This window comes from Chamaea fasciata, unplaced genomic scaffold (assembly GCF_029207755.1).
Source record: "Chamaea fasciata isolate MVZ Bird 193981 ecotype frontalis unplaced genomic scaffold, bChaFas1.0.hap1 SCAF_8, whole genome shotgun sequence".
Lineage (NCBI taxonomy): Eukaryota > Metazoa > Chordata > Aves > Passeriformes > Sylviidae > Chamaea > Chamaea fasciata.
This window is the reverse complement of record NW_027094093.1, coordinates 28,239,781-28,263,307: the sequence shown is the minus strand read 5'-3', so window position 1 is coordinate 28,263,307 and position 23,527 is coordinate 28,239,781. Positions and strand designations below refer to the sequence as shown.

The following is a 23,527-nucleotide window of genomic DNA, read 5'->3' as shown; positions in this document are numbered from 1 at the left end:
AGAGAGAGACCATGGCTCTCTCTAAGAACATGGAGGTGATTTTCTGAACAAAAAGGCAACTGCAGCCTTGTGCTGCCACTCCAGCACAGCATGGGACGGCAGGACCCCCACACCTTTGGGAACTGACATATGGAGGGAGTTGTCTGTTGGTATCAGCAAGTGGTCAAGCAGCTGAAACTGGGAACTTGCTATTTCTCACTGGCCTGGCCTGAAAGAGAAACGCCTTCTACCATGGAAAATCCTGAGCACATAATCTTCTGGGAGGCAGGAAGTAACAGCCTGCTCAGGCACGAGATTCTCTGACCAGGCTGGTCTCTTAAAGAGAAGTTCCTGCTGTTTTGCTGCTGGCACTGATTTGAATTATAGTGCAGACAGACCTGCTGTCCTTCACTGGAGCTGGTGTCTTGGTAATGTTTTCAAAGCTGCAGCATTACTGGAAAAATAGGTCAGAAGTATCATCATGGAAAAAGGGAGAATTTCTCCTCCAATCTGAGCAGAGCACAGAAAGAGGCACTTGTAGCTATGACAAAATTGACCTGATGGATAACATCCTACCCCAGGACTGTGCAGGGCTACGGTTAGAGAAATAACCAGCAAATTGGGCTTGCTCCCTTAGACTGCTGGCTCCCTACTGCTGTGTGCTACTTGAGGCAACAAACCTCAGCCCAAGTTAGAGCTAAGGAAAGTGCATTCCTGCTGCAATACAGGTATTTTTTAAATGTAAAAAAATTTTCAAAAATCCTTTGTCCCTGTCTTGTGTCCATATAGGAAGAGTGCCAGAACTATGTCCGTGTGCTGATTGTTTATGGCAAGAAGGTTTTCACCTGTGGTACCAATGCCTTTTCACCAGTGTGTTCCAGTCGACAGGTCTGTTTTGCCTCTTTTACAGGGATGGAGAGGGTTGGATACATGCTCTGGGGAAGGATAGTCATTTGGCAGGCTATCATGGCTGCACAAAATATGTTCTAAATGTACTTGACTGAAATTATGTTGGTTTTCTTCTTTGGGCTGCTTTGGGGCAATGAGTGTGTCTGCAGTTGGGGAGCAAAGTTCATGTTATGGGTGAGTTTGGTCTGGACAAAGTGCTGTTCATGTAAACCTTGGGCACGGCACTGGAAATGGGGAATATAGACAAGCTTAGCTGTGAGTACCTCCTGAGCTGAATACTTTAAAGTTGCTTTAAAATAAATGGCAAAACTCCCTTTGGACTCAAGGCAGACAGGAGTAGGCCCAGAGAAACATTTATCTGTATGTTTTTTTTAAGGCCACTATGTATTCAGGAGGTGTCTATCTATGGAAGATTAAAAACCTGTGCTTGCACCAGGAGCACCTGATTACACCAAGTGGGTTTGGGCTTTATTGGCTGGGGAGTCACCCTTTGTACAAAGCAATAGGATCAGTGAGGCTCAGACACAACTTCTTAAATTGGCAAATGATGGCTGTAAAGATCAATTTTCAGTCATCACTAAGATTACATTCTCATAGCTACCTGATTTTTAAAAATCAGGGATTTGCTCATAGGTACTCGTGGGCAAACCAAATTCTTTATATCATTAAGAAAGCCAGATGCTCTTTAAATTTTCTTCTCTCTCCTTTTAAATACAGGTAGGAAACCTCAGCAAAATCATTGACAGAATTAATGGAGTGGCTCGGTGCCCATACGACCCTCGGCATAACTCGACAGCTGTGATTACATCACGAGGAGAGCTCTATGCTGCAACTGTGATTGATTTTTCTGGACGGGATCCTGCTATTTACCGCAGCCTTGGAAATGTTCCCCCACTTAGGACAGCACAATACAACTCCAAATGGCTCAATGGTAAAGTCATGTGGGTCACATCTGAGCAAGAGATGTATTAAAGTCAGCTTGACAGGCTTGTAAATCTTTCTCTTTTCATATTGAGATCCAGAGTTATGGTGGGGAAGGGCTTCCGGAGCAATAATCAATGCAGCTTAGAAGACATTTAAAAAGAGCCTGGAATTATTTCAGAAAAGTTGATTTAGAATATAGAAAGTGGGTCTTACAGGCTACTTAACATATATATGGGTCTCTGTCTTCTGAGATGACCAAATACATCATTTTAACAAGAAAACCGCTCAAAGATTTGAAGATCAAAATCAACTTAAAGCATCATATTGTTGACCCAGTTTTGCAGAGTGATAGGCACTCTTTTACTTCCACTGACTCAGCTGAAGATGCCTGGTTTCAGTGCAAGATCCCTCCAAAAATGAGAAATTTCACAGCACATTATGTTCCATGTGAGTCCATGCTGATGTGGATTTATAGTTATTAAAAGCAACTCTTACCCCAGTGTGATAATACCCTGCATCAAGCAAGCTATAGAATTTCAACCAGTAATCCCTGCACTGAGTCCACACCTTCCGACTGGGGCAAAGCACTTTCCATCTGAGCAGACTGTAGTGATGGAGTCCCCAATATTCCCCATATCTCATTTAACCCAGGTAAATTGACCAGATGTTTGAAATCTTTCTATTAGATTTGAGGACCTTTCAATTAAAGATAAGAGCAGTGGGACTGTGCACTCTGTGGAGCTTAATAAGGCTGAACTAGGCTTCTGCAGGCATACTGAAGTTAGTATGGAGACCTGGAGTGTAAGGAAAAGTATGTCACCAGGAAAGACTACAAATTAGGACCAAAAAGCATCATAGCCCATGTACACTCTTTGGAAACATGTTCCTCTTGTCTGTGCATGAATGCAAGATTCAGAAGGAAGCTACATTGGAACAGGGGATTTTAAGGGAGACAAGCAGTAACTGAAGTTCTTGTATGTGACTGGAAAAACTAATGTGACTCTTGGATTTATAACCTTGTGCAGCATTAGTGACATCGGAGTAATTTCGTCCTGTTCTGGCCACTTTTCAACAAGAAACAGAAAACCTGAAGGTGATTCAGAGAAGAGCCATTCAGTGATTTGAAACTTGGAAAGCCTGCCTCACAGTGAGAGACTTAAGGAGCTCAATTTATTTATCTTTCTGAAAAGGAGATAAAAGGTGTTTTGTTCATGATATGGAAGTACTTACATCAAGAGAAGATTTTGGAAAGGATAAAGTTCTTTAATCTAGCAGACAAGTCATGACAAGAACCTGTGATTGGAAGCTGAAACCAGATAATGTCAAATGGGAAAAGAAGTACAGGTTGCAGCTGGGTCAGTCTTTAGTCATTTGAACTAGTCACTGAGGAAAGTGATGGATGTAAAGCCAGGTGACATTGTCCAGTAAGATCTGATCTCCTTCCAAAGATGTGGTCTAATTCTCCTGTTAGTTACAGGATGTGATGGTGGAATTACAGGGTGAAATTCTCTGGCTTGTGTTAGACAGAAGGTCAGATTGGGGATCACAGTGGTCCCTTGAAGGTTCATGGTTAGTTTGAAGGAGAAAGTTTGACAGGAGATGATTTGCAATGCCCTCCCTGCTGTACCATCATCTGCCTCCCAAACTTGCCTTGCAGCAGCAGTGGCCTGCCTTGCTCCGTTCTCCTTTCACTCCTGGACTGGAGCTTTAAAGGAATTCTGTACTTCACTTTTTTTCTTTTTCCTTTGATTATTACTCAGAAATGAGCATTGTAAAAACACCCTATAAAACCAACGGGTTCAGGGAAGGCTTTTTGTTTGCTTGTTTGTTTGATCAAATATTATTCATTTTGGTAAATGAATAAAAACTTTTCATTTTACCAAAGAAACTTTTTGGATAAAAGACTTTACACTTCAAAGCTTTGTTGTATCCCCAATTAAAATATTTATTACTGAACCTACTAAATTCAAGGTTCTTTTCAATTATTGTGAAAATAATACCGAAAATTTCAGGAGAAAAAGCATTAAGGAGAGCACATTTCACTACTGTCAGTATCTGGCATGGTTTTGTTTTATGGACATAAGATAATCTTTTGTGCCTAGAAACTGGAAAGGTTTCATGATAAAAGCCAGATGTGACAGTGCTGGGAGAGTAGCTTGAATGTTTCAGTGCAGCTGTCTGGGGAATCGGGCGGATGCACGCAGCATATTTAACACATCATAAGGTCCACTTCAAAAGTGAATAGGTGAAGCAGCCCAGTGGGAAGGCTTTGTCTTGTAAAATAAGTATAGGTACAGAGAATAGTCATGCATATGCAAAGTGTTGAACTCTGCTTTCACTAAAATCAGTAGCAGCTTTGCCAATAAAGTGGAGAAACAATGGGGCCTTTCCAAGATCTGAAAAAAGGTACTAGAGCTATATCCTCATATATCATTATTCCCATCTACTGTTTTTATGTCCTCTGCTGACTCCAAACTCCCAGTGGTCCCAGCTTTGACAGATTGCATAAATGGAGCTGGCAGCGCAATGCATTGAGCAAGTCAGTGAGCATGGATTGATTTCTAACCTATATAAATCTCTTCAAATGTTTGTTTTTCAGAGCCTAACTTTATTGCTGCCTATGACATCGGCTTGTTCACCTACTTCTTCTTCCGTGAGAACGCAGTGGAACATGACTGTGGGAAAACAGTGTATTCTCGTGTGGCAAGGGTTTGCAAAAATGATATTGGGGGGAGATTTTTGCTGGAGGACACATGGACGACTTTCATGAAGGCCAGACTGAACTGCTCCCGTGCTGGAGAAATCCCTTTCTATTACAATGAATTGCAAAGCACCTTCTACCTTCCTGAGCAAGATCTGATCTACGGTGTCTTCACTACTAATGTGTAAGTTGCACTGGCTTTACTGCCCCTCCTCCATCCCCGGCAGTCTGAGACTGACAATGTATTGATTTCTTAGACAGTCTGAGCAATCATTTTTGAAAGATCGTTTGGTAAACGTGAAAGAATGGATAGGTCTGTGTTATCCATCATGACAATGTAGCCTCTAGGACAGTGCATTTAATCCATGGTTCACAGATTCCTGGAGTCCATAAAAGATGGCTGTGCAGTTTTAGGGTAAATTAATTTGATACAAACCTGGTCATTGACAGACTTCAGACTTTTTGTAGGGACAGTGCAACTTGTGTAGTTTAGAGACGTGATCTAAAAATGACCCAACAGAAACACATTAATTTCCAGCCAGGCTAATTGCCTGGACAATCTGACACAATTGTGTAAACACTGGAGCTGGCCCATGAGATGGACAGGTGCACGCACTTGGGAGAGAAGGGCTGGAAGGAGAAGAATGAGGCAGATGGGATCACAACAGCCTAGATTGAAAACATCTACTGCAGTTGAACAACACTGTAATAGCAAGGTCATGAGGGTCACAAGCCATTTTGCATTTCCAAGGTGGGGAGGCTTTACCTCTGCCACAGACTGTTTGAGGTCCACAAATCAAAAGCAGTGTCAGAATTCTGAGGGGAAGGTATGATTTCTGATACTTCATAATCACCTCTTCTTGCCTTGATATTGAAAAAACTTGTAATTGGAATGATTTAGTATAGCTGTGAAAGCAAAAAGGAGAAGAAGAGTTAATTAAAAAATATATTAAAAAACTCATAATGTATATTTTTAAGTCAGAAAACTCAAATAACTTTTTCTCTGATGCCTGAGGCTAAGATGATAAGTTTCAAGCTGTAACCAGTCTGCATGGTATTGAGTTTCAATAATACATGTTCTCCAGGGGGGTGTTAGCCTGACACGTAAACTAGAGAATGAAAATCTGAGTAGTTACTCCATATGGCAAATGCTCAAAGTGCCTTCCTCGTGCTGGGCAGCCAGCTTCTTTGGGGTTTTTGTGTGCACTGCTGGTACTGCCCAATATGAATGAAGGCCTCTTCCCAGGGAGCCCACAGAAAACCAAAGAAGTGAAGCCCCACTGAAGTACAAACCCTCCTGTTTTAATGTTTCACCTGCTGGTGTGACAGGGCTTGAACTTCAGCCCTTGAAGTCACAAAGCATTAGCCCCAACTTCTTGATCTGAAGTGCTGTTGGGGAGCCTCACTGTGAGTGAACAGAGCCTGAATGTTCTTCCCCTTCTGTAAATTCCAAGAAATAGGTAAGTGTTTGGCTACCCTTGTCCCTCTTCCATGTTTTGTTTCTGTTCCATCATTGCCAATGTCAGTCAAAAGTAAGCCAGCAGAGAAGCACCTCGAAAAAATAAACATGATTGAGCACTGCACCTTGACTGTGGACTAGGGGAAGATCTGTCCTCAGATTGAAAGGCACATGAGTCATTCTTTAAAAACATTTAGGGGATATTAGCCAAACTTCCTGAACATTAAAAGGAAATCCATTGCTGTCCATTGCTGTCCATTGCTTTGGGCACTTGAGCTGACTTTTTTTTGCCATTGGAGAGAACTTCTGTGCCCATAGTGATACTGTTTTATCTTTCCATTTGTCCATTCATCCAGCCAAGAATGGAAGTTGGAAATGAGGAAGCTATTAATAACTGTATTGAATTTATCAAATTTGTGACATTTTTGGACAATCAAGGGGGAGACATAGACTAGCTCTGGCTGGGACAGTTGTCTTCTGCTATGTCCATCTCCCAAGTTTAACATGAGATGTGATGAGTGTTACCTGGATCCTCTGGGTACACTTGAGCATTCTTTGTACATCAGGGATATAGGATCTCTCTTGTATCTTCTGAAGACAATAAAATATGCACATTTGTGTAATTGAAGAAATTAGTAATTGATAACAGCTGAAGTTAGATCAAATAGCATTTTGGGTCTACAACATGGTGTTCTTTTAAAAGTTCAAAGAGAAAATGTTCCAATTTGTCATCCGACTAGAGAAATAATGGTAATTATTCTTTTAACTTTCACTGGGACTTATATCATGCTGCATGAGCTCTGCATACCAAAGAGGGTTAATTTATGCACCAGTCTGAGTTTCTTTGTGATAAAATGCCAAGGCAACACAAAACTATGATTTTTTTGTTGCTGTTTTTTTACCGGCACTTTTTACTTCAGAAAGTTCATGTTTAATGAATTTAGGGTCATCTTATAACAAAGGGGAATTAGTGGTTGTGGTAACACCCACGTATAGATTTATTGCTTCATGTTATGTTATACCCAGCTGAATCAGTGGGAAAGAGAGCTTTTTGGGGAAGCTGCTGATGAAATATTAAATATGTTTTTATTAAAATTTCTGGGAGGTAATAGAGACAATGTTAAAACCTCTTTGAACTTAGTCCATTCTTTAAACCAGCTAGTTAGTCACAGAAGGTAGGAGGTGGGAATAAAGGAAGTTACACTTCGCACCAAAACACAGGGGCCAGCTGCACCAGTTGATGTCACTGGCTTGAGACTGGGATCAAACTTTTCATAAGGAGGGATGGGAAATATGCCAGGCCACAGATGGAAAAGAAAATGGTCCACAGATTTAATGGAAAACCTCTTTCCTTTCACCTTTCCAGCAAAGAGAAAAGGCTAAACTATGAAGTCCTTAGCAGGGCTAAGGATAAAAATATCCTTTTTTTTTTCCCTAAGTATTTTCATTAGACTAGTGGAATTTTATTCTTTCTTTTCCTTTTTCATTTTCTCCCTCATTGTCTTTTTTTTTTCCTGTGTGCGCCTCAAGGCATTTACTTGTCATCCATCATTAGGTTTGTCTTAAAAGCTGCTGTCTGTGAGCATGCACTGCATCAGCAGTGTTCAGACAAAAGTGGAGAAAGGTTTGCCTGGCATTGCTTTGACATGTTCAAAGTGAGCTACTCCATCATTCTGGGGATGCAAGGGGCAGGGGGGAGCAGGGAATGGGAAAGTAAAGCAGGAAGTTCTTCCTGATGTTTTATTGCTAGGAAGAAATATGCTCTGAAAGAATCTGTTCTTCTGCTTTCCAGCCTGGAATGGTGAAGAAAGGCTTTTTTTGTGTGTGCAAGAGAGTGTAATTATTGGTTTAGTTGAAAAAAAAAACAAAAAAAAAAGTGTTCTTTTCAGGGAATTCAAATTGCCTTAATTAGCAGAAAGATACATACAGCAGGGCTTGGGTTGTTTAAAAGGCACCGTGACAAATCAGTCTCATGCTGGCCCTATTTTTAGTTTTATTTTGGTATATTTTGCTCTAAACCTTGTGGCTTTCCTAAAATAAAAAAAAAGGGGGGGGGGGGGGAGGGAAGAACTGAGAACAGGTTTGAATTCCAAGTCGTCACTTATCAAATGTCCCTCTGGGTCAGTTTTGTTGAGGTCACAATCTAGGAAGTGCCCTCCAACCCTCTTGAGGCAGGAGGAGATGAGCCAGCTCAGGACCCTGCACAAATGGGTCCTCCAGGACTGAAATGGAACAGCAAAGGCCAACTGATCTGTGTGCAGTGTGACTGGGTAGCCCAGCATCCTTAAAACACATTCCTTTCTGAAGAGTCCTCCTCACAGCACCGTTTCCCTTCCTGTGCTGTGCCTCCCCTGACTGGGTGTGCTTGGTGAACAGTCTGCCCCTGACAGATCCTGTTCCCACCTGGGAGCAGACAGAAGTGAACTGTGGTCATTGAAAACAGAGATTTTCACGAATTAGCAAGACTTTTTTTGCATGCTGAGCTGCTGTCAGAACCAGCTGGATTGTCACTGTCACCTTTTCCCTTCCACTGCATGTGTATAAATACAATATTAGGTGGCATATTTTATAGCTGAAGATTTCAGGAACCTGTAGAAACAGAATTTCACCTTGAGAAACAACAACAGATTAAAAATTAGGTTGTTTGTAATCAATAAAGGTAGATGGGTTGTTTAAAAAATGAAAATAAAACGAGACACAAATAATCCATGCAAATTAAACTGTATTCCTTTCTTGTCAGAACTGCTTCCATGGCCCTTAAATCTCTGACATTTTAAAACCAAACTTAAAATTCCTTCTCAAAAGTGTCACAGAAATCATCTGCATTTTACAGTTTATTTATTTATTTATTTGTTTGTTTATTTATTTTTACTCCCTATGGGATTGGTATCACTGTACATTTACCTAGCAATTTACACGTATGGTATTTGAGTGGAGTTTGGTGTCTGTTATGATGAAAATGTCAATGTTCTAATGATTAAATTGATTTTTTCCCCTCCCCTTTTCCAGAAACAGCATAGCTGCCTCAGCAGTGTGTGCCTTCAATCTGAGTGCCATTACTCAGGCATTTAATGGCCCCTTCCGCTACCAAGAAAACCCAAGATCAGCCTGGCTGCCAACGTTAAACCCCATCCCTAATTTCCAGGTACTGCTGTTGCCCTTCAGTTTACTGCAGTCTCTTTGATGTTCTGTCACTTCAGACGGTTGATTTGTGTAGGGCTCATTTTTCCAGGTGGACCCATGGTACAGACAAATTGTATTTCTCCACATTTATGAGTGTTTTAGTCTGTGGAACTCCTTGCCACAGAATTCATGGCAAAAATTGAATGGTTTAAGGAATAATAAGAATTTTCTGGATTTTTTACTAATAATGAATGATTTCAATCTCTGTTGCATTTATCACTGACACCTCTACTCTGAGGATATGATTCTCACAAGAGGACATAAGACATGTCCCTACTAGAACTGGGAAGGACTGAAAGCTGAAGCTGGACAAAGTCAAACTAGAATGGAGACAACCTATATTTTGTAAACAAGAAGGGTAATTAACCACTGTGATCTGTAAGGAAGTGATGAATTTTCCATCACTTGATAGGGCCCCTAAGGCTACCAGTGCTTCAGTGGAAGATGGATGACTTTCTAACACATGGTAGCTCAGCCAGAAGCCATGGACATGCTGCCACAGTAGCTGGTGGAAGGGGACACATGAGGATTGTCATAGGGGTTCCTTCTCCTTTTAAAAATCTTTGAGTTTATGAATGAGCAACTTTCCAGGATTACCAGTTAAAGAAAGCAATTTTGAAAATTATAAAACAGCTTCAGTTGCTTTATCATCAGAACCAGTCAGCGTGGGGCAGTGTATGTGTGAGACAGCCCAGACAAACCTCAGTCCTCTGAAGCATGAGCCCATTTTACAGCTCAGCCCCTTCCCAGCAGGGGAATCCTGGGGAGGATGGACTTGTCTTCATGTCCTTGCTTCCCCATAGCAAATCCTTTCAGCCCGATTGCCTGAATCTGGCTCTCCTTTATTATGGCAAATGTGCTGAGGCTGCCTGCAAGCGCCATCTGCCTTCAAACTGGTGATGTCAAGGACCTTCCAAAAAGAACTCTACAGTCGCCTGAAATCACAGCAAGAGCAGATGGGAGGCAGGTCCGTGCTGCAGGCAGGGACAGCCTGATCTTCCTACTGAGGAACCTGATTTCTCCTCCTGAATTCCCTCTTGGCACCTGACTGAGAGCTCCTGCCCATACAAGGTGGGACAGGCTTGGCCTCTTGATCACCCTCTCAGCTTGGTGCACTCAAAACCAAGAAACAAAGCCTCGCTGAAGGTCCAGCCATGCCAAACATTGCCAGGTTTTCATTGTTGTTCTTGGGTTTGTTTTTTGGGGATTTTTTGGGGGGGTTTTTTGGGATTTTTTTATTTAAAGGGAATATTAAGGCAAACTGAGAATCAAGGACTTTCTGTCCCTTGCTAGGCTAACCCAGAAGGAATAGTAAAGGACTTTGGAAGGCATTTCCATGTAGTGAAAAGTATCTGATAAAATGTGGAGTGTAAAGATTGCAGCAGCAAGATGAAAGAAAAGGGTCAGAGGAAAATAAGGAAAGGAAAAAGAGGTACGTGGTAGACAAAAGGAAGATTGCAAGAAGAGATTAAGATGTTTTTCAAGTACAGAGGGAGCAAGAGGTCAGTGAGGAGCCTTAGGGATATGACAAGGGTAATTTAGTGACAGAAGAGGCAGATATTGCAAAAATATTAAATTTTTTTTTTGCCTCAGTGTTCACAAAGAAGGATGAGGGAAGCATGCCAGAATTTTTTTTTTCTTGCAGAGAGGAAGGAGAAATACTGAAGGATGCAGGGGACCAGGACAGTACAGATAATCAGGAAATTAGAACAAAACAACATTAAACCAAACCAGAGGGATGCTGTGTCAGCACATGAGCTGCCAATAGACCAAAAGAATTATCTGTGACTTGCTGAGAACAGAAAACAAAACCAACAATGACATTCCTGCCACTGGGACTCCTTTTAGGTGATGCTCTAGAAGGGAAAGTGAATGGGGAGAAAAGCATCCAAAGGAAGACAGTGGTGTGAACCAGAAGGAGTATAGGATACAACAAAAGAAAGAGATCTAAGAACTCCTTAGAATGTGGGATGAGTCATGAACTAAAAAAAAGACCATTGCAGTAGAAAAAAAAGCATTAAAACCCACCTGAGGACACATAAAAAACCCACTGATGTTTCCTTAGTCTGGCTATTCAGGAAGATGCTTAAATTGATTAAAAAGTGACCATGTTCATAGGTTGTGAGAACTAACATAACTGTGTTCTCCTAGTTCACACAACCTCTAGAATATTGTAAGGCTTAGTACACCAGCCATTGGAATCCATATTTACTGTGTGAATGTGTGTTAAATCCCTGACAACTCATTTTAGCACATAGTAGCAGAAGGGCTGCGTGGTGGACCCAGGAAAGGCAGCGATAACACCAAGAGTTGATGTGATGCGTATCGAGAGTGTGCACATGGGAAATTTGTACACTGCAGCTCAAGAGCTGTGAACCAACATCCTAATTCTCAGTATTCTGACTTTTCTTCAAGGAAAGCCCAAACACCTGGACCCAAAACGAAGAAAAAGAAATGTGTGCGATTTTATTTCTAGTGAAGTTGCTCAGGTGTGAGTTCCTTTTAGTGAGTAGTGAAGTTGTTCCTAGACTGAGTATGGGACTCAGCAGGATTTAGTTGTACCACTGTCTCCCATGGTCTTGGGAAGATAAATAACCAGTCACCCTGCTGCCTTTTGGAGTAATAAATTTTCTGCCCTCCATTCATGATATTGTGTGGAAGAGCGAGATCCAGTCCCAGCTACTGACATGGACCAAAAAACTAGCACTGGCTTTTGAAAATACTGAGTTCTAGAGATTAATCTAAGATGGAAACTCAGGCCTTAAAATGTATTATCCACCTGGTAGGACTTACGATGTTTAAAAACCACAAGATGAGCTCTTTTTCTCCTTCATTCTTGCTGTGCAAGGGAATTGAGTCCTGTTTCAGTGCCTCCCTTGGTGTGGGAGGATGGGTGGTCATGGCTTGATCTGCCATTTGCTGTCAGGGGAGAAGAGCGTGGGTGGGGGCAGCTTGGGGTTAACCTGCCTTGCTTCAGATGCAGCTGGGGGGGCCTGTCCAGAAGAGAGTACATCAGAGAAACGCAGTGTGGCAAGTTTGGTTCTTTGATGCAAAACCAGTCCATTTTCATGTTTTGATATACTCCAGGTTATACAGACTGAGATGCTAGGTAGAGTCGGAAGATTGTCTGAGATGTTTCAAGGATTTATCACCACAAAACTTTCTCACCACTGCTACCTTTAAATATTTCTACAGCTAGTTTTAATTCTTTCTTTTTCTCCATGGTTTTTTAAAACCTTTTTCCCTTCCGCTGTGCTGGTTGAGGCTATCACAAGGGAATGAAACTCCACATTGCTGGTGAGTGGACCACCTAGGAGAAAAGTTTTCAAAGAGTGGGCTGCAGGCCAAATCTAGGCTAAAAACCTGTGATCAGGCTACAGACTTAACCCTGTGACCCTCACACAGACCCACCTCCCCAGGAAATCAACAGGACATGAGTTTCCATGCTGGGCTGGGAAGAAGATGCACTTTCTGAAATTCAATCTGTATTTTAGTGTGGGACACTGAACGATGACAGCCCTAACGAGAACCTGACAGAGAGGGTCCTGCAGGATGCACAGCGCTTGTTCCTGATGAATGATGTGGTGCAGCCAGTGACTGTGGATCCGTATGTGACTCAGGACAGCATCCGATTTTCGAAACTCGTGGTTGATATTGTTCAGGGGAAGGACACTCTCTACCACGTCATGTATATTGGAACAGGTAAGAGCATTAGGGCTTCAAACAGTTCCCCCTGCTTGCTTGTAGACCTAGCAGCCCTGGGAGCCCAGTTGTGAAGCCCTTACCTAGTTGTCATTCAATATGATTTTGGTACAAAACCTCATTGAAGTTGTTTGTCCGAGTAAATTAAAAGCAGGATGGAGGACTTGAGGCAGAGTCCCAAGTGATCAGACTGTAAATCTCCATTGTGTTTAAAAAGAACAATAACATTTTTCTCCCTCTTTGAAAAACATATTTCAACTAATCAGGCTAATAAATAACAGTGGGCAAGAGCAGAGTTCGCTGGAATGTTCTGTGGTTTCATGCATGTCAGTTGCCTCTCAGTGCTATGACAGACCCATCTCTGAATAAGAAATGATAATGCATAACCTCCAGGTTTTCCCTGGGATTTAATTATGTCTTTCTTTGCACTTCCATGTCCCTACTGGTGTATGACTCCCAGTGCTTTCAGGAATGGGCATGCATTGAAGTTTAAGGCAGATAGGGAAGCTGAGGCAAGTGCTTTTTTGTGAGAGCACAGCACACAGTGGTAGACTTAAGTGAATGATTTAGTCTCTTGATTTTGACTTCCAGCGTCTAATTAGCAGGACATGTTGCCTCTTCTGAAAAGCACAGGTATCTTGGATAAGTGAAGATGCTGAAGAAGGACAAAGTGTTATAAATGGTTGTCTTAGCACATATTCGTACTAATGATAGAGGTTAAATTAAATAGTTTGATTGATCAGAGCATATGGCCAACCTCATGGGTATAAGTTGTTATCCTCTATTGCAGAAGCTTTGCCTTTAGAATAAGATGGATTGCTTCCATAAGTGTTAATTTAATCTCACATCTGAATGCAGAGCCATTGCCTCATTCTCATGTTTAGGAGAACAGACCTTCAGGTCTGTGTCATAATTTATCCAACTTTTACCACCACTTATTTCAAAAGCGATCATCTTGGTTTATTATTTATATGTTCTAGCAACACTCCCACTATGGGAACTCCATGAGCATTGACTGTGGTGAGAAGATTGTAGTTAAATGGAAATATAACATGGTTCTGCCAATATGATCTCTTGATATTTAAAGCGAGGAGTCCAAGTTACAAAGCCTCACAGAAAGCTGGAATACTTCCTGCTTCGTATCATTAGTGTAGAAAGGTCCAATGCCATAACCCTAACTACTTAACTCCTGTTTGCTTCATGGCCCTGGTTAGTGGTGGCTGAAGAGTAAGATCTGTTGGAAATGTTTAAACCTGTGATTGCTTCAGTAGAGACAGCCCTGCCCAGAGGCAGCCCTGAACACAAACCTAGTCCTGAGACTAACTGAGCCCAAACTTCAGTCTTGTTCCACATGTAAGTGAAAGGGAAACTTCACATGGCGGCCAACCCCACCACTATAAATTGCTGCTGAGCTTTGGCACCAATGCAGAAGTTCCTGGAACAGGAAGATTAAGTTTCAGGAACAATCAGGCTGACAGACCTCTTGGAGGTTTCAATGAAAAGTGGTGTGCATTAATCTCCAACAGCTTAGCAGATCTTTAAATTGTTTAGGCAAGAGCACTGTGAGCACAAACATGTATGCACTGTGTATGCACTCCTCATGCCGTAACATCCCCTTGTCAAGCTGGCTTCTTCCAGGAAGAGGATCAATTAGGTCTGTGACCCATGCAGTCTTTATGGAGGCCTCAGAGATTTCCAGCAGGGCTGCTGCATCTGTTGTCATTTGTCATGACATCAAATCACACTGATCTTCTCCATAAACCAATAGAAATACAGACTCAAGGCACCAGAAATTATTCTTGCCATCCCAGGTCGCCTTGCTCTGTAACTCTCTGGTAACAGGACGAGACTACTCTTCTCAGTGCTCCAACTGGGAAAAACTGCCAGGTACTCACTGTCCAGATGGTTCACATCCTTCCGAATTCCCATTTTAGCGCATTCTCAGGTGGTTTCTGCTGAGGATTGTAACGATGTAGCTGAAGCTCTCTACCATGGGCAGCAGGTGACCCAGAACTAGGTCAAACCAGCTGTGTAAAGATGACATTAATATTTCACTCCTTAGGCAGGTATGAAATGAAGTCATTGCCTCCAAGATTTACTTGTGCCTTGTTTCTTGTTCTATTAGAGTATGGCACCATCTTGAAGGCCCTTTCTACCACTAACAGGAGTCTGAGGAGTTGTTATTTAGAGGAAATGCAGATCCTCCCTGATGGACAACAGGAAGCAATCAAGAGTCTCCAAATCCTACACAGCGACAGGTCGCTCTTTGTGGGTCTAAATAATGGAGTGCTAAAAATTCCTTTGGAGAGATGCTCCATGTACAGAACAGAAGGGTAAGTAAATTTACAGTTCTAATATATCCCACTTCTGGTTAAAAAAGCACCAAGGTAACATGTTCCTGTCTGATTTGGTTTAAAAGGCTTTTTGTTTCATCAATGAAACAAGCACTGCTGAAGGGCATCTCCTGATAGATACATTCATGACAGGAGCAATGAGGATAAGTAATTTTTTGTTTTGTAAATGTTAATCAATCTTCCTCAGAAATTAATCATATGTTTACCAAGGAAGGGCTTACAATATTTACTTTTTTTTTTTTTTCCTACTTCATGTTATAGTGTTGCTTTTATTATGGCCATGTGTTTTCCTGGTGGTTCTTATTGGCAGTATGGCTGAAGGTTTCTGAATTTGGGTTGAAGCCAGCCTTTCCTTGCTTATTGGAGTGATCACCTCTCAAACATACGATGAGGCAGGACTGGGCTGTGTGGCAACTTGTTATTACTTTTGGAAATCAATAGTTCATCTCAACTATGTGTGACACTTCTTACACCTGGATAGATTCTGTGCCTTGATTGTACCTCATAAAGGCAGTAGGAAAAATGACTTTTTGTAATTATCTGCCTTGGCTCCAGTGCAGTCTTCCACACAGAACTGTAGAAGGTTTTTGCATCCAAACGGTGCCTCTCTATTTAAGCAGGTGAAAGAGTGTGATAGAAACTGTTTGAGACAGATGCTCAAGTAATCTCACTGGGTGCTGTAGTGACCTGTTTACATCTTTTGAAAATCTCCTCTCCTGATTTTTCCTTGCTTTCCTCTGTCAGAGTTTTGTGTGAAACTGATGTCTTTGGTGCTAGACAAGAGGAAGGATTTTGTTAGCAACATTTAAACGGATTCCCTCTTCCATGGCCTACTGAAAGATCTCCCTGTTCTCTTGCCAAAAAAATTAATATAGAAAATGTCACTATAATTTTATTTTCAACAGGTAGAGGTTATCTATCAGCCTGTACTAAATCCATGTATGTCTAAAACAGATGGACACAAAAGTGTTTAGTGAGAGAAAACCACAGCTGGAAAATGCCATCCTGTCCTCAGCCCTTAGAAGCAGAGATTTTAAAAGGTAGAACTTAACAGCTGTCCTTTTCAGGCTGTCCTGTATAGTCTCAGTCTGAGAATATTTATGTGTGTATACATATATATGATCCAGTTTCAAGATCTTCCTTTCCTTTCCTAATCCTGAGTTCAGCTTTCCAGTAATTTATAGATGCTGTCCTATTTTCAGCTTGCCCAAGAACTTTGTATGACATTTCCATTAAAATTCAAATGTTGGTGGTTTGCTGAATTGCCTTAAAATGGAGCAAGCAAGAAAAATGCAGTAACTGGAGAGCAGTCAGGGTGGGGTATCTCACAGGACCACCATATTTAGGTCCTGGACACTGCACAGCAGCCTTTATAACCTTATCGCAGCAAAACAAAAACCTATCCTCACAGAGGTACCCTTGCCTGCTGGTGACCAAAAGCATCCTCAGTTTTATGCACTGCATGGCACTGAGTCCTGGCTGAAATTACTGGGAAGTTTCTGTACCAGTACTGGTTTTTTCTAAAACAAACTTTCTGGAGGCTATTTTGAGTGAAATAATAAAACAGCCCAGTTCTTCAGGGTTGGGAGACTCAAATTTTGTGTCCATTGACTAGTTTCATGATAGAAATCACCAATACCCAGCCACTGGGCAATAGCAAGGTACAAGAGATACGGCCTCCTGATGGCACAGTGGGATGTGCTGTGGGAGGTCAGAATTTGCTGAATTTGTGTGCTGACCATTTGGTGTTCTTGTGTACATTGCAAAGGATCCTTTGCCCTGTAGGCAAGTCTTTTGGAGGGACTGTGCATTTGGAAAAAGGAAGGAAAAAAGAAGAAAATGCAGGAAAGACAAGAAACTCCATCATTTATTAATTTGTTTGAGAGGATGTTTATGGTGTTAATATTACATTTTAGGCTGAGTTTTTTGTTGTTTTGGTTGTGGGGGGTTTTTGTTTGTTTGTTTGGAGTTTTTCTGTCTATGAAATTATTCAACTGCAATTTTTTCAGCTGCAAGTGTTGGAACCGTTTCTCACTTAGCATCCTGGCTGTGCAGGTGATAAGTCAATTTGACCTCCTTTGTATTTCTTTCAATCCTGAACAGTATCAAGAAGGATATTTTAATTTCCTCCAGTGCATTCCACCTGGCACTTCTCCTGGGCTGTGATTTATTGCTTATTGTTGTGTCTATATTTAATACACGCCAATATTCAGCGACTATGAGAAGAAGGTCTCCCACCCCTACAACACTCCCTTCTTACTTTTTTGTTGTGCTGTGATTTCGTGACTGGCCTCCTCGAAAAGCTCTGGTTTCAGCAGTTTTTATAATGTAATTGTTTTGGTGGGGCGGCTCGGGAAGCTTGGAGGTGATGGAGAGAATTTGTGCCTCCCAGGCAGGAATACCACATTGTTGTAGGCTCTGCCTTCTGTTATCAGGAAACTTCTCAGCCTTTTAGACCCTGGGTGCTGATGTGGGTTTGTGATTGCTGATACAGAGCTGTTGCCTTCAACCTGCCTTCCCCCTCCTCCCTGGAACAGGCAATCATGGAGGGAGAGAAAATTGACCCCAGCATTGATCCTGAGCAGCGATCTTTGCTGCTCTGCTGCTTTAAAACCTCGGGGCTTGGTACCAGGGCTCACAATTGGGGCAGAGGGGAAAACAGCAGCAAACGGAAGAGATGGAAAGGGATAAGGATTTCTGCCGTCTCCTTTACTGTTTGTTTATTGACACGGCACCGATTTAATCTCTTAAATGGTGACCAGTAACTCAGCCCCGTGTCTTGATGTAGTGGGTGTCTGAGCAGTGTTTTGTGCTTGCCCACTGACCTGTCTCGGTCTGTCTTTTCAGAACAGCCACTCCTAGCAACAGGGCAATGGGAAGACATCTGTAATGTCAGCTGCCCAAATTTACAGGCTGGACTTGGCTGCGGGGGCTTTGCCTTGTGCGTGTGTGTTCCTGGTGTTTGTCTTTCGAGCTCTCTTGAGTGCTGCTGTTCCCCACTCACTGGAGACTCTTAGGGAGATGGCCAACATGAGCAAAACCTACAAGCCCTTTGAATATGCAGAATGTTTTGAAGGTTGCTTTGCTGGGTGGTAGTTTGGCTGTGCTTTTGCTGCTGAATTTTGCATGGCTTTGAAATCTTTGTACCTTCCCTGCAATTTTCAAATGAGCTTCGATTTTTTTACCTCAAGTTGCCCCTAAGCTTTGGGGAGAAATATTTGAAGAACCAGTACTGCAGCCTTATCACTGACATCACTGTGTCTTTAGAATGTGCCTGAGCAAAATCCCAAATCTGAATTTCAGAGAGCTGAGGACCTCAGATCTGCAGCGTTATTTTCAGGTGGGATGTATCTGTAAGGCATAGTTCAGTAATTTTTTCAAAGGCTAGGGTGCAGTTATTCATTTTTAGAATTGCAATCAGACAGATAGGAAAATGAAGCTGGTTGTTACAAGGAGTAGTTTATGATCTGTTTCTGTTGACTCTTTGCAACATCAGAACCATGGGCCTTTGAGCAGACAGAGAAACCCTGAGGTGGGCTAAGGGTTTTGATTGCACATTTAAATGAGGAACAGAAAATGTTTGGAAATAAGACCAGATGGTCTCTTGAATATCCAGCCCTTCTCCTCTCCCTGTCCTGAACAGTTTACTTTAATGCACTTTATCTTGATTTTAATTCCTTCCATATTTTTTTCTGCCTAAAACTTGCAGTTAACGTGATGCTAGTTGCAATTCTGGATGTACAGGCTGTGTCAGTGCCCCCTCTGGTTACCTTCATGCCAGTGGGGATCCTCCGGCTTCCAGAGCCAGGTCCTCTTGCACGCAGCTATGACATGCTCTTACCTGAACCCTTGCCTGCTTTTTGACCCGATTGCAGGGGATTTGCTGTTGAGTGGTGGTGAGGTTTTTGCCCTCTTGCTTGGCCTAAATTCTGCCGCACATCCCCTCCAGCCATGGTACTTAATGCAAAGTTGGCAGAAATGACTCAGCTGACAAGGACTCTTATTTGCTGACTTGATATTTGTGAGAGAAGCACAGCTCACCTCTAAATAGCTCTGGGCCAGTGATCAGACAAACTAAGTACATATCGGTGAGTAACTCCTGAAATGGCTTCAGGGACTTTTTGGAAGAAAAAGGTCAGCAGCTACACTAAAGAACCAGAGAGTTTTCTGCCCTCTTTGTCTCTCTCCAAAGTGGAACTGTAGCTCCAAGCACAATCACTGTACCATGTCCACCTTTGAGGAGGTTGAGATATAACATGGAGGATGGCTTTGGAGTTAAATGTTATGTTCTTCTCTTTTTTTAAGCCTTATATGCTGCAAAATACTCTGTAACAAAGGAGTGAAGCACTTGAATGTTGGATTGTAAAACCTGAATTACAGGATTACGATATTTCAGGAGTGAAACTGTTAGGGAATTTGTTTGGAAAAATAACATAATCTGGGAAGAGGTCTAAAAATCTTCCAGTTTTGGGGAAGGATTTAATTGAATATGGGCTGGAAATCCTCTGACTCCTTCGTCAGAATGATGATAGTTCTTTGAAGGACAAAGAATGAACTGTTGTTGGGTAAAAGAAAAATGTTTAAAAAGGTAGGGGAGGGAAAAACAGAGACACTTGTTCAGTGGAGCCCAGCGTCCAGCAGATAGCTGAGTTGACACTGATGGCCAGATGGTTCATCAGAGATCTTGAAAATCCAACACCTTTTTCTTAGCTGAGGCTGTTGAAAATCTGGCCCAGATTTTGTTTTGAAGATCTTCTCCCTGAGAGTTAAAAAAAATATTCAGCACATTAAATAGCCATTTAAAAATAGAGGCAAAAGGAAAGGTAACAGACTACAAAAATGTTGTGATAAAGCTTAATCATTAATTTCCATCTGTTCTGGCTGATATGGCCTCTCCACAATTAAGGGAATTAGCTAATTATTGTATCACCAATAATGCTGAAAAGCTTTGGAAGACTTCATAGGCAGAAAGGAGAGTGCTCAGCCCAATGTTTTGTCATCCACAGTATCCAATAATATAACAGAATAAATCACTAAACATCTGGTTTGACATTCTGGTTGCATTTAAGAAAATAGAGAGACTCCCACTGACAGAGAATGAAGACATCAAACAGAACCATGATCACTAAAGCTCTTGGAAAGAATGAAGTTTGCAGATGAAATGGATCTGTGTTCTTTAAATAGAAGTACAAAATTATACCATTTTCTCTATCCTGACAACACATTTGCATCTGCTGTAGCAGGCAATTACTCCCATTTTCTTTAATGTAGCTGTTTATATATGTAAAGTTAAGTGCATCTGTATTATTTGCAGGATATGGACCTCTAAGGTTTGAAGGGATGGTAAGGTCTAAGAAACGTGGCTTTCAGAATAGCAGTCAAAGAGCTTCACTTAAATGGTCTGGGAAAGGGACGTGTCGGAAATTGGAAATAAAAGCAGACGAGGACAAGCAGTGAGGTAGTGAGCTGGGGCATGTTTCCTGTAAGATGCCAGAGAGATTGGTTTTCAGTTTCATCTTATTTGACATTATCTTTAATGGCATGGAAGAAAGAAAATAGCATACTTTGTAGATGGCATTTAAGTATGAAGGAATCACAAATAACAGTGAGGAGAGAAATGCAGTGCAGGGCCAGCAGGGAAACCAGCAAGAGGCTGAGTTTGAGGAATAAGCCTGTGCGGAGATTTCTGGTGCATGTGTTGCTGAAAAGAAGAGGGGATACAAAATAGGAAGGGTTTCTGCTCCCAACCAGATGAATTATGACAGTTTTACTCATTTCTACTAAATGCTCAAACCAACAACGTGTATTATATTATTTTTAAGCAGCCTGTACACTTTTAGGGTCCCACTTTTAGTTCTGAAGTCTGGAAATGACCCTGAGTGAACAGAAGGGGAATTTAGCAGTAGCTGGAGTCCAGAGTTACACAATTGCTGAAACAAATGAAGGTCACTTCAGAAGAAGCCAAACAAAATCAGCTGATTTCAGGACTCACTTTTTTTTTGTCTCCTTCACATCGTGACTAGGTTGCCAATTCCTTTTGGGTTTACCAGGAGGGAGGACATAGGTTAAATACGCCAGGGCTTTTGTTTGCTCCCTATTTTGAAAGCATCCTGCCAACATGACTTAGGAACAGTTTAGTGAATGGATCCTTTTACCTCTAAGAGGCTGGCTTTAGGCCAGCTCAGATCAATGCTAAAAGTCATTACCATCTGATGCCTGCTAGGTGGGCTGTGTGAAATTACTTTCAGCACAGTGGCAACTGACAGGAACGCATGTAGTTTTCTTGGAATATGTTATGTTAGGATGACATCGATGCTATTGTTATACAAACAAGATTAATAACTGAAGATACCAGCAAGCCCCAGGGCAGATATCCATTGCATCTGTCAATTCTTGCCATTTGCTACCATTATGTCATAAGATTTGTATTCTAGGCAATGGTCACATTCAGTAACGTGGCTCCTGATGAAAGGGTCTGCAGTCTTACTGCTGCTGTGGCTGGTTTTCTTCATCTCTCAAGATTCAGGCAGAATTTGCAGGGTAAAACACAAATGCGTCCAATGTTAATACTGAATTAATGTATTGCTACAGATGCATCATTAACTTTTTATCAGGAGATGTGCTGTTTTACCTGTTTGGGGAAGAGGAAGTGTCTGGAGTCAGTGCAAATTTGGTTTTGCTGGTTCAAGTTAAAAATTGAAGTACATATAAATACATAAAATATGTATGGGTTATAGTAAATTATAATATTGTACAGTCTGGTATCTTCTATCAAAATACCCAAGTATTGTAGAACTATGGGAACACTCCAGTCTGCAAGAGGTAAAGCTGGATTTCAAGAATATCCATTTACTGAAGTGATATTCTCTTGTTAAAAAGAGTTGATGGTGTTTTTATAATGACATGAGAAGAAGCACTGGAGAATATGTGGCAGACCATTTTGCCCCTTATACAGTGTTAAAATAACTCTGCATTAGAAGGGAGATGTGTTTGATCATCAGGCTGTAATGGATGGTCTAATATTTATTTGCCTTTTCCAAGTTACCTTAATATACAAAGGCTCTATCTAGTTTAATCTGCATCTTGTTGAGCCGAAAATAATTACCCAGATCTTAACAAAATCCAACTTCCACAAAGGAGCTGCTTGAATATGGATTACTTAGTGCAGCCTAGGTGACAACTGTAGGCTATTTTCAGGTTTCTTTATCATCGTTCACACTGCGTTCTAAGTTTTCTGCCTTTGCAATTTTCTTTCCCATCCTAAGTTCCCATTTTAGTGTAACTTGTGTTCTTAAATCATCAGCATCTTGCAGAGGCTACATAAAGCACCTGTTTGCAGTGGATTTGCTGTTGCCTAAGCCACCCTTTGCCTGTCTCCATCCACATCACCACACTACAGCAATTTGCCATGTTCACGCAGAAGTCTCAGATCTGCAACCACAGAGCAGAAGCACAGGAGCAGAGCACTTAATCTGACAGCTGCCTCCAGACACTGACTGACACAGGGCAGAGACAGGGAGTAACACTTGAGTGCACTGATTTGCCCAAGCTGCCTTTCCAAAAGGATGCCTGGTCCCCTCTGCCTCTTCCCATATGGCAGCCCTGGGGAGCATGTTTTCTTAAGGCTCAAAAGCCTGCTGAGGCTTGGAAACAGTGGTGCTTCGCAACCCAGACAAACATGCCCCACATTCAGGAATTCCTTCTGGCTATTGCTTTCATTAGGACTTCAATAGTATCTGAGTTTTCTTGTGGATGAATGATCCTGTCACTGGTAGTCAGAGACCCTCTGTACTTTTGTTTTTATTAGAGGTCAGTTTTGTTTGGCGCAGTGACAAGAGTTTCTGAAAGTGTTCATGAAGGAACACTCTTTTTTTTTTTTAACTAATCTGTTTTACTGATGTAAACATAAATCTAAATTTAATCAGAGATGGCATTATTCTTCATGTTTGAATAAATGGAATGTTGTTTTATTTCACAGCTTTAAAGATAAAAATAAATTTCTATCCAATAAAGAAGTCACTGTTGCTAGAAGATGATGGAATGGGATGTCAGAAAGTAAAAAATTGAATAGTTGTGTAGCTTGTGCGAGGCCATAATCTATAAACCTCAATCGATTAAAGTGATATTGAAAATGGTAGGCCAGAAGGTGAACTCTAGCTCGCCCAGGTCCCTGATGTGGAAAAGAAAATTAGATGAAACTGCCTGTGAAAATCCTCTGCCTGTGCACTGCTTTTTTTTAATAAGTAACATGTGTTTGACTCATAAATGGACTTCAGTTTTGGAGGCTGTTTTACACCATTGCTTTAATTTATGCCT

The 23,527-nt window shown here is 41.5% G+C and overlaps 1 protein-coding gene across 2 annotated transcripts in view; it reads left to right on the top strand.

Annotated features, from left to right (window-relative positions):
* SEMA5B (semaphorin 5B) overlaps nt 1-23,527 on the top strand; it is a 265,869-nt gene that overhangs the window by 196,867 nt on the left and 45,475 nt on the right. For both annotated transcript variants that reach the window (XM_066190263.1, XM_066190264.1), the window contains exons 7-12: nt 769-867; nt 1,606-1,819; nt 4,412-4,697; nt 8,982-9,117; nt 12,650-12,857; nt 14,983-15,190. In XM_066190263.1, the coding sequence (XP_066046360.1) occupies nt 769-867; nt 1,606-1,819; nt 4,412-4,697; nt 8,982-9,117; nt 12,650-12,857; nt 14,983-15,190 (1,151 nt within the window). The remainder of the gene's footprint in view (nt 1-768; nt 868-1,605; nt 1,820-4,411; nt 4,698-8,981; nt 9,118-12,649; nt 12,858-14,982; nt 15,191-23,527) is intronic.